The 12122-nt window shown below is 41.1% G+C and overlaps 1 protein-coding gene across 1 annotated transcript in view; it reads right to left on the reverse strand.

The window, feature by feature from the left end:
• The window catches only part of LOC138960200 (homeobox protein unc-4 homolog), a 14750-nt gene extending 5205 nt beyond the window's left edge, over window positions 1-9545 (reverse strand). The window contains exons 1-2 of the mRNA XM_070331979.1: window positions 8978-9545; window positions 1867-2048 (exon numbers count right to left, since the gene is read on the reverse strand). Coding sequence (XP_070188080.1) covers window positions 1867-2048; window positions 8978-9443 — 648 coding nt within the window. The 5' untranslated portion in view covers window positions 9444-9545. The remainder of the gene's footprint in view (window positions 1-1866; window positions 2049-8977) is intronic.
• Between the last annotated feature and the right edge of the window lie 2577 nt (window positions 9546-12122).

Below are 12122 nucleotides of genomic sequence, written 5' to 3' on the forward strand. Positions count from 1 at the left end.
CATCAAAACAAGTTTTTCTCTCACACTCATGTTGCACGCCGCAAAACCACCGACAACGAAACACCAACCACCGATTTATGATTTATCAAACCCTTGCCTTGCCCAGCTCGGCACCACCTAACGCTAACCAACCCAAAACAAAACCGATCTCAAAAACCGAATTGAAAGCAACCGCGTCCCTGCCCGATCCAAGACGCGAGAAAGACCATCTCCTGTTTAACGACCGGTCGCTAGGGAGAGGTTGGTCCATTTCACGCTCCTTGGCTGCTCAGCCTCGAGGATCTGTTGGCGCCAGGAATCAATTTGCCCTTCCAGCCGTCTCAGGGTTCGAATCTGTCCCCAGGGAGGCATCGGGTCAGGAGCGGTTCACACCGTACAACGAGCCGGACATGTGACTAAGGGAGCTAATCCGGGCTAAATGTGTCACTCTCTGACTCTCTGGCTCGGTCGCTCGCTAGCTGCTGTCCTTCGTGACATTGTCTTGGACGATATTGGTGGGAGTGGGGGTGGGGGTCAGAGCTAAAGAAGCGGGTGAGAGGAGGGGGTGTCCTTCAGAGAGAGAGAGGGGGAGAGGGGCAGACACACACACACACACACACACGCAGACAGACACACAGACAGGCAGACAGGAAGGCAGGCAGGCAGGCACATTTAGTCTTGATCAAAATATCGAGCAGTTAGCGTGGCTTGAGAGCAAAAGGGGGTCGAGGGAGGGAGGGGGGGGGGCAGAGGCTAGCATTCCATCGCCTAAGACACCGAGCAAATGACTGACTGATTAACTGACCGACTGACTCATGCTTGACAAGAAGAGGGATCGGCGGAGAGTGGAGGGGGGTGGGTGGAGAACTTGACCGGGCCTCGTTGGGGACAGTACAGATTACTGCGGATTTCTCTACTTTTAGTGGTAAAAGGTCAGTACGTTATTCTTTTGAAGATTGCCTTTTGTTGGATTTGTATCAGCAGATGTCAAATTTGTGTAGTATTTGATTAATTGTCTGCTTGTAAGTAAGGCACTGCTTTTCATGTATGTGTGTGTGTGTGTGTGTGTGTGTGTGTGTGTGTGTGTGTATGTCTGTGTGTGTGTGCGTGCGTGCGTACGTGCGTGCGTGCGTGTGTGCGTGCGTGCGTGCGTAACTGCGTGCGCCTATTTACGTAAAAGGAGGAAGTATCATCATTAATTTTAACACTCCAGGCACATGACGCTATAAATCGAAAAACAAAAACACCGTGTCATATTCGTCGCGCCATTTGTTTTTCCAACGCCTAAGATCAAAATAATTCGTGACATGAGTGTGTAATCAAAAAAGCAATATTAAAATCACATGTCAGACGATTAGAGAATCCCGTTTACATTGCATAAATCATTGTTTTCGAATCTGCCGCGGGCGTGTATTGGTCGTTGTTTGTGAAATTCATTTTCTCCCTGCCGGTGTAACACGAGAAAATTACTCCCACGAGAGTTTTACTCCGGAGTAAAAATTTCGTACGAAAATTTTACTTCCTTTACAAAAAAACTACTCCCCCCATAACACAAGAAAATACTTTCTAACGACAGGTGTGTTCCCAGTCAACATTTCGGTCGAAAATGTTACTCCCGTGACGAATAAATAACGAATAAATTATTCCACCTTGACACGAGCAATTTACTGCCCACGCCAGGTGTACGCAATAATGGGTGCAATTATTATTGGGCAGAGTTTTTTTTAAGCATAAAATTGTCTATGATTTAGCAAACATTTTTATGCTAAGATAAACTCTGCCCAACCATTATTGCACCCATTTTTGTACCCTAACTGAACCATTAATTCCCGTGTCATTTCATTCAAACTTTCTATATGTGTCTATGATTTAGCAAACAGCACTGACCTGCACTCTGGACTCCACGAGGTCGAGCTTGAGGGCCAGGGCCTCCCTCATGAAGACGTCAGGGTAGTGCGAGTCCTGGAACGCTGATTCCAGCTGCTCCAGCTGCCACCCCGTGAAATTGGTCCGCGTTCTTCTCCTCTTGCCTCCACCCTCCTTGCTTCCTTCCGGGCCGTTTTTGTCACCTGGAATTAAGATTGAAAGAGAGTGCTTAGGCCACACAAAAAAATAGGTCTGTTTACGGTAACCCGACCGACCCTATTTTTTTCGCGCGACCCTAGACTTTTTTTTGGCATTTGGGGAAAAAAAAAATTGTTTTTTTGGCAAAATAACGTAAAAATATGGTTTTTTGGAAAAAAAAAAATCCCGACCTACCGACCCTATTTTTTTGGCCTATGTTACCGTAAACAGACCTTTTTTTTTTTTGGCCTTAAAACTAGTTTGCCAGTTTGAGCTGTTCACATGGGCAGCGATTTTGATTTGACTTGCCGCCGACTAAAATCGCTTGAAAGTTGGTCACAAGCTGGTTGCAAGTCTGCCATGCGAACAGCGCTTTCGACTCAACGGCTCTTCTTGAACACAAATCCAACCACTTCTCTCCCCTTTCATTCATTTCCGTTCCTAGAGTTCCTTCCCCTTTTTGCGTGTTTCCCCTCCATTTTCTTTCAAATCTTGTTCGTTCTGTGTTGCGTCTGCTTTTTGTTGTCTTTTGTGTTCTTGTTTTTCCTGATGAAGCTTCCAGAAGCGAAAATTCGTTATCGTCTTGTGTCGTCTTTGTATCGGTGAGTACAGTAATTCTTTGTTTTTTAACTTTGTTCATCTTACCACAGTCACTTCGTTGTTTAGATTTAGAAGTTCAATTTAGGAAGACTGTATTTTCTACTATAGTCTGTATTTTACGTCGAAAGTAGGTCTGATTTACGTATTGTACAGCGGTTTTTTTCCAGTTCTGAAGGAGCGTTTGCACCGATACAAAGAAGATGATATTGTGAGGTACAATGTAATATCATCGGGGGGAAAAGAACGTATCTGTAAGCTAAAAGGGATATTCAGTTGATTGTTGGATTTGATGAATAATGTAAAAAGGAAAGAGCAGCCACGACTTCTCAAATCAGCAGACTTGATTTATCAATTAATTTACAAATCCCCTCAGTATGACAGAAAAATAGAGGGGGGGAGGAGAATGACAGAGAACTTCGGGAGAAATAAAACAAGCAAACTCATATACGCTTTCTACCAAACAAGAACTTGTAAAGCTTCTATACCCTGTGTGCACAGTTCCGTTCTGTTTCAGACAAACACATAGGCCTACATTTTGACAATATGTAAATAAAAAAAAATTAAAAACACATCCGATTGTGTCAAATCTGAACCTTTCCTTCTTAAATAATTCCAAAACTCAAAGCTAAACGCTGAGTATAGAGAAAAGGCCACGACAGACGAAAATGATGAAAATGATGATAACAAGCGTCATATCTATTTTGCATACTGGCCTCAAGGTTAAAATAAAAAAGACGTTGAAAGCGCATGTACACCTTGTGAGAGTAGATAACCCCGCAAGACAAAAAAGGGATGATCAAGACGAAATCAATTCATTAAATTCATATGTAATATGTTAATTATTTTGTCTTGTGTCCTTGCGCTGCAGAAGATGTAATTAATTATATTCATTGTGCATGTATGTGATATGTTAATTATGTTGTCTTATGTCCTTGTGCTGCTCCTCCTTTTACAGGTGGATGGGTTGCTATGTGAATATTGTATTAGTTAATGCTTTTTAATTTTTATTTTGGTCTGTGTTCCGTTTTTGTGTGTGTGCATTTTCTTTCTGTCTGTCCCTCTTTCTATCTTTTGGTCGTCCTTCCTTTCTTTCTTTCGTCCTTCCTTTCTTTCTTTCGTCCTTCCTTCCTTCCTTTCTTTCTTTCTTTCTTTCTCAGCAGCTCAGGTTTTTCAAAAGTCTATCAATTTTTGTTATCATCCCCACCCCTCAATCCTCATCTTTTAACGATCCCCTCCCCCCCCCCCCCCCCACCCACCCACACACAAAAACACTATAAGTAACGCGAGTCGCACTCAAAAAATGAAAATCAATAAACTGCTGCAGACAGACAGATTTCACAAATTTCGCAAGCGAAGACATGATAATGTGTTAATTATACACTCGGGATAACAATGATGATGAACATGATTTGTCCTACACGATGGTTTATTTTATTAGGAGAATAAATTATTGCTTTTTGTTTTATAACTTGTCTATCACGTTTGGACTTTTTTCCCAGCAATTAATTGGGTGCGCGTGGTGTTCACTTTGCGTCCATTAATGTGTCCACGCATAATTATTGCTTGAAAAACATCTTTTTATGTGAAATAAATGCCCAACATCTGCACATGTAGCATAAAAGGGCTGTGTTCTTTGCATAATTCTGTCATGTTATTTCAGCTAAAATTATGCACACAAACTGTTTCTACGTTTGCTTCTGCTTCTTGACAAATAAAATGTCTTCTTTCGATGAATAAACAAATAATAAATTAAATTTAAAAAAAGAGACAGCTAAATATAAAGAAGAATAAATAAACAGATAAATACATAGATCAATAAATCGATAATTTGATTAAAACAAACAAATACAAGAATGAATGAATTAACCAATCAACCAATTAACCAATCAACCAATCAAAGAAGTAAGACAGATTTGCAGAAAAATACATGAACAAGGTGTAGAAGTGATCAAGTAATCGGGAAAATCATTTTATCTAACTTCAAGTATGCTTCATATTTTGACTATTTAGGTCATTAATAACATTATTCTCAGCATTAATTCTTTATTTATTCCCCCCTCTGCTTCTTTACCTCTGTAAACTTGTAGGGGTAGTTATTTTTCGATAATGACCCAGCAACCAAACAAATAACGACCCAGCAACAGCCTGAATCCTCGATAGTGCAATGGGTTGAGAAGCTGTTCTGTTTCGGTACTACTTTTTGCGACTGAAAAGTTCCGAACGCTCTAATGTACGAAGTATACATCTCTGGAGCAAACAATACAAACATACCGCATTTAAATTAACAACTACAGGCCTGAACACATGAATCTTCATATAAAATCCATGAGTTCGGTTGTTTTCTGAATCTAGATCAGGAGTGGTATTCAAGAAGAAAAAGAATTTGAGGTGGTTTCAGATTCTGAAGCCGTTTTAGCTACTACGCTTTAACTTCCGATTTTAACTGGCATTCACGAGTCCCCCTCCGAACGCTGTTAGCTAACAAGGTTGTCTATTTATAAACCACGGGGTTTCCCTCACTTCCTGTTCAGTGCGCACGGGCAGTAGGTCTTATCCGCCTTCATTGCTTTTATTCCGCGAACGAACACGTGTGCATTACATTTACTTTAGTCGACATGTACGGAACATCCATCGGACAAGCAAAAGCGCAGGCACACGAGGAAGAGATGGAGGGGAAGAGGAAACGAAGTGGTAACTGGACTGACAGCGAAACGCGGACAAATACGAGATACTGCTCGCGAAAGATTTCAACCGATGCTCGATCATACCGGCTTGTGGTGAAAACGTGCTCGCGTCTTGTTTAATGCATTACAGTGTCCAATTTCTTCTACTGATTCCGTGGCCGAACGGTTCTCACATTCGCCTGATGCGCGATTGAGTCGAGTTCAAATCACCATCTGTCCGTAATTTTTTTTTACTCTTTGGCATTTGTTTATTTTTGTTTATTTTCTTCATGTGCAAAAGAGTACGTTATAATAGCAAATTGATTTAAAAAAAAATTTTTTAGGCAGGAATGGGTTTTTGTTTTGTTTTTTTGGTTACCATGATATTAATTTAAACATGTAAATATTTGATTTAAAAAAAATATGAAGAAGGATGCTCCCCGCTTAAAAAAACAAAGGTAAAAGAGAAGACAAAAAAAAATAAAACTTTCTGTACAAATCTACATCGTCATATTTATCCACAGGATGAATGCGATCCCGGAAAATTCTTCTCAGATTTCTTCTCTCGGCATATTCCAACATCATGAAGGCCGCCATCTTGAATCACGAAGATAACACGGTGTTAGCGATTGTAGAGACGAGGGGTAGGTCCTGTAACTTTGAAGGCGTCACGTGACTTTGGCGGGTCACAACGGGCTTTCGTGAATGCCGATTAGCGCGACTTACAGCTCAAACAGCGCCACCATGCGGCCAAGTAGCGCTAAAGAGGTTTCTTGAATACCAGTCCAGACGTTCATCACAAGCAATTTCTCAAGGCAAGTAACTCATACTTTGTCTAGCGACAAGAGTAGTTCCCCTTCTTTTCACTCAGTTTCTTCGACAACAGACTGCAATCCGACGGTCAGTTTTCAACAATATTTCATTTAATAAACAGATCACACGCAACCAAATGCACACATCTCATCAATTTAAACAACATAAAGCGGTTTCATACACTATTTTCCCCAGAAAACTTAACTTCATACAGTTTTTAACGTTGGAACACGGGTGCAAAAGTTCGTCTGCTAGTCCCATTTGACGAAAGAACATTATCCTAACCGATACCAAAACATATACAGAACACACAATATCTGCCTTTGCCGCCACAGCAGAATAACAGCATATCTGTGTACTTGAATTTAGTCCAAAATAGGAAAACTGACAAGAAGTGTTAACAGAATGGAATGATTTGCACGGAACTATACAACCGCGCATTAATCGATCGCCTGCGCAGGTTGACTGGTTGAGTGAATAGGATTCGATCAAACTTTCGCAAAAAACCTCCTCTTTTCTTTGAATAACTGAAGAAAGGAGGAATAAAGAGGTTACACACCTCGTCTCAGTGATTATAAAAAATAATGGTCTCAGTTCGCGGTCATGAAAAAGCTCGCTAAAGCTCGCATTTTTCATGATCCGCTAACTTCGACCATTATTTTTGATAATCACTGAGACTCGGCATGTAACCTCTACGTATTTCCCAGCCTTTTCTCTCTTAGGGCATAACAAACCATGTACGATCTGCAACTAGTTCGCGGATGTAAATCAATCGAGCCTCTAGCAAAATAAATGTATGATAGTACAGATTACTTCGCGGGAATATTGAGTATTTCTTTCTGTCCATTTTTCATAATTATATAGCTACTTTTTTTATATAAAATAAAAACAGCGTTTCTTGCAATTTAACAAAATTGAGTTTTATTCTACATTTGAAAGAAGAAGATTCTTTTCGCGACCAACGTTGAAATCATGCTAAATCATTTAAAATAGTAATAGAAATATGTTGGTCTTTCATAGGGAAGCGTGTGAAACCAAAATTGAATAGAACCGTCGTCGACAAAAAATTAAAACTTTGGAAAATGAAGTAAATAATATCAAATAATGTTTCTATGATTAACCTGTATTATCCTTATAATCGCTGATTTTAAGACATAGCAGAATAGAATGGTCACGAATTCATATCTTTATAAATTAGTCTTCACCAATATTGCGGTGTTACAAACAAGAGTATGGGGTCCAGAAATGTAATAATAATAATAATAAAGATAGCTTATATAGCGCCGCTTCACAAATTTAACTATGCTCTTAGCGCTGTACATCGAGATATAACAATTTCAATAATATAAATACAAAGATGATATTATCATAATACACATTTACAAATATCACTCACGTGCATACATCCTCGTGCACACCACGCGCATACACACTCCCACTCATTAGCAAGTGCTTCCATCCCCCTGCCACTGAGATGTTCATATACCCCCCTGTTTGATACAGATACAGAAGGGTGGCCGAGTGGTAACGCACTTGCGCTCGGAAGCGAGAGGTTGCGGGTTCGACCCTGGTCAGGGCGTTAGCAATTTTCTCCCCCCTTTCCTAACCAAGGTGATGGGTTCAAGTGCTAGTCTTTCGGATGAGACGAAAAGCCGAGGTCCCTTCGTGTACACTACATTGGGGTGTGCACGTTAAAGATCCCACGATTGACGAAAGGGTCTTTCCTGGCAAAATTGTATAGGCATAGATAAAAATGTCCACTAAATACCCGTGTGACTTGGAATAATAGGCCGTGAAAGGTGAATGCTCGCCCTGATAGGCTTGAGGTTTGCTGGCCGATGTGAATGTGTGATATATTGTGTAAAAAAATTCCATTTCACACAGCATAAATAAATCCCTGCGCCTTGAATCCGTGGTTGAGGTATGTGCGCGGTATAAATTGCATAAAATAAAAATAAAATATGGATTTTTTTTATAAATACGTTTCAATTCAAAGAACGCAGTGTTTACTTTTTGCTTCCTTTCTTCCTTCCTTCCTTTTTTCCTTCTTTCTTTCCTTCTTTCTTTTTTTCTTTCTTCCTTCTCTGATTTTGCTTCACACATCAACAGTCTTTTTCCCGCACAATTTGTGTACATTATTGCAACGGTATATTTTTTGAAATGACAAAACAAACAAATAAAAAGTTGCATAACTAAGAAAAATCATTACATTACAATCATCTGTGTCACCTTGCACGCTTCTTTTTTTCTATCATTTACTTTTTCTAATTTGTTCCATTATGAATCACGAAATCAGCAAAAATTTAACTTACTAACGCTTAAAGGATAATTATTTATGTAAAAAACAACGCTTTCACAGTATCCTATTAACCACCCCATGATACAAACTACGGGGTATACGCATTTCTCACACAAAACGTGATTGGCCTGGAAAGCAAATTTTAATCTTTATAAAAATCATCATCACCATACTCATTATCTAAACCTACCTCGCCCCCCCCCCTTCACCCCCAATCACCAGCCCCAATATTGATTTCCCATACCTTGAAAACTCTCAGCCGACTGCAACATCAAGTATCCATGTAGACATTTTTAGACCTACCCTATCTTCATGTACGGGTAGTTGAGTTTTGTTAATTTGACCTTGATTTGACCATGTAGAATATTTTTGTTTCAATTTAACGATTAATTTAATTCAAAACATGTTGTTACTGCTGTATATAGGCTTATGTTAATCATAGTCTTCATCGCCATGCCCCAAGTGGGTCCCATGTTATCAGCAACAATAAGCATAAACCTTGAAACCTTTTTACCCATCTAGCTCCATAAGAATTCCAACAAAAACAAAAGACACTCACCACCACTATGGTGTCTCCCAAAGTCACCACCTCCAAGTGCCGAAAGGTCTCCACCGACACCCACACCCACATCAAGCTCAGGCGAGGCAGCACCAGACCCTCCGGAAGAACGCCTCTCAACACCAGATCCTGCCGCTGCCACAGCCGCCGCTGCCGAGGCCGCCAGGATACGTTCAACAGAAAATGTGACGTCAGCAAAGTTGTTCCGATGCAGATGCTGATGCTGGTTGTGGTGATGGTGGTGGTTCTGCTGGAGAGCCGAGGGGTCCGGGAAGCGAGAGGATCGCACGGAGCAATCGAGAGCTGCCACCTGCTCAGCTGAGGGAGGCTGAGGATAGGGGGGGAAGGCCCCCGGGGGGAGCACGGCCCTGTAGTGGGGAAAAGCTGCCAGGCCCGCGTAGCGAGCGTATGCACTGCTGGACGGGTAGGAGGTGGCCGCCAGCATGTTCATCGCTGTTGTGTGCATTTTGGGAGGAGAGGAAGAGTATTGTGGGGGTAGAGGTGACTTAGGGCGGTGTGACTTATAATTGCTGGCCAGGCGCTTCCAGTGTTTTCAGTGTTCTCTTCTTGACCTAGACAGAGACATTGACATAGAACACTTTATTATTCCAACGAGGAGAAACGCAGGTGTGGTGTATTCAGCATTACAATAAACAACATAAAACGTAAGAACATCAGTTAAAAAACAAAGGAATGCTGTACTCACCAATACAAGAACGGGACAAGACGGTACGAATTTTCGCTTATGGAAGCTTCATCAGGAAAAACAAGAACACAAAAGACAACAAAAAGCAGACGCAACACGGAACGAACAAGGTTTGAAAGAAAATGGAGGGGAAACACGCAAAAAAGGGAAGGAACTCTAGGAACGGAAATGAATGAAAGGGGAGAGAAGTGGTTGGATGATGTCATGGGCACAGGCATACTAGACTAAAAGTGATACACATAAGAACATCAATAAAATATCGAGGCGAGACCTGAAATACAGTGCTGTAAAGAGTTAGTTCACCGACTGACTCTGTGCAAAGCAATCCTAGTTTTTCTACCCCTTGTCTTTCGCACAGTTACAGGGCAGAGCAAATAATTATTGACAAAGAACATCAGATTTTACAAAACATAGAATCATTCTTTTGTTCTGTTTTACAGATTAAGATACTTTTCACTGACCGAAAGCAAACAAACACAATTTATTCAATTAACTACCAATTAAACAAACAATTTAAGGAACACATTTTTAACAAATCAATTGTATTTACCTGTCAAACGAAGCAAAGGAGATACATCTGAATGTCGCTGTTTTCACCAGTATCACCAAATCCGTTTCTAGTCACATGTTGCCAATCAAACACAACAACAAACAGTAACTGCGAATTTAGCTAACACAAACACAACAGTTCTCAGCAGATTATGAGGTGTTAAACTAAACAGGCTGCTGTTCAGTTTCAAAGAAAATCACCGTGGCGTGTCATCCTGTGTTCATTCGAGCAAGACTTGTATTCAACTGACGATCCTCACTCGCTCCCACGCGAATAATATAACTGTCTCTCTCATAACAAGCCGCTGAATAGCGGGAAAATGTGACTCGATAGCGTCGCGTGGTCCGTTATGTGTCCTCACCACCTCCTTTCATCTTAACACCGCTTGTCACCGTCCTTTCCCGCTCAGCCAATCACAAGGCGAAGAAAACAATTAGTAGGCGTGGCTTAAACCCAGACTCCGCCCCAAAACCTCTCAGCGTCGAGGCAGGAAAAGGCAGGAGAAAAGCGAGTGAAATTGATTGATTTTTCTCTGGTTTGCGTGGTTTTCTTTTGCGCGGTTATTGTACATTTCGTTTTAGAGTTTTCTCTCTCGTTGGATCGAATTTGGAAATGGGAGATTAAATTCAGGTTTGGTATTTCTCTGACTTGACGTTTTTGTTCCTCTGTGATTTTGTTTCTGTTTGATCCAAAAGTCGATTTTCCCGAAGCTTTTAGAGAAGCACTTTTAGTTCGTTTGCATTAATCCTGAATAGCGTCCAAATTAGCTCAAAACAAAAGATGTTATATTTCAACTAGCAAAAATCTCACATTTTATTACTTATCGTCACACGAAAATCGAACTCCGGAGCACTGCTCTGTGTGTTCTTATAATTGTTGATATAAAAGCACATAATTTCATCATCTGAAAAACACCGTTTGATGGTACTTGAAATAATGCCGCATTTCTCCCATTATCTAAGTGTCAATATTTACGTCAACAAAGACATTTTATTTATGTTCATATTGCTTCTTTTCAACAGCACTTAAAGTTTCCAAGATTTTTTTGTTAATCTTATTTTCTTGATGAAGGGTGTGTGTCGAGAACAGTTCTGTCCCTCAAACAGAAGAGTTCTTTACAAAGTATTGTACTTGAATATGTTGTCATGAAAGCAAACGAGAACGTCTGTCTGTTTGCCTCAGTGCTGGGCCTGTCTTCTTGCCTTTCTGCCTACCTCTATTTGCGTTTGCTTGTCAGTATGTGCAATTGTGGTGCCATGTAAACGAACAGAAACGTGTTTACACACAGAGACACAGACTTGCATCAAATATATCTCTCTTGTAAACCATCTCTCTCTCCTTCTGCCTGTCTGTCTGTCTGTCTGTCTGTCTGTCTGTCTGTCTGTCACCGGGACTGCTTGTCTATCTCTCTTCCTGTTTGTTTTCTTTCTGTCTCATATGTGTGTGTGTGTGTGTGTGTGTGTGTGTGTGTGTGTGTGTGTGTGTGTGTGCGTGTGTGTGTGTGTGTGAGCACGCGCGTATCTGTGTGTGTGTGTGTGTGTGTGTGACACGCGCGTATCTGTGAGCGCGCGTGTGTACGTGCGTATGTGCGTATGTTTGTGCTTGTGTGTGCGTGCGTGTGTACGTGCGTATGTGCGTATGTTTGTGCTTGTGTGTGCGTGCGTGCATGCGTGCGTGTGTGTCTGTGTGTTTTGTGTGTGAGACTGTGTATGACTGTGTGTGTCCGTGTGTGTCAGTGTGTATGAGACAGAGACAGAAAGACACAGACACAGACACAGAGAAAGAGAGAGAGAAATAAGCTTCGCTTGCGTGCGTGCGTGTGTGTCTGCGTGCGTGCCTGCCTGTGTGTGTTCTTGTACTTGTGCCGGTGAATGCGACCTAATACAGCT

The sequence above is a fragment of the Littorina saxatilis genome, linkage group LG2 (assembly GCF_037325665.1).
Source record: "Littorina saxatilis isolate snail1 linkage group LG2, US_GU_Lsax_2.0, whole genome shotgun sequence".
Classification (NCBI taxonomy): domain Eukaryota; kingdom Metazoa; phylum Mollusca; class Gastropoda; order Littorinimorpha; family Littorinidae; genus Littorina; species Littorina saxatilis.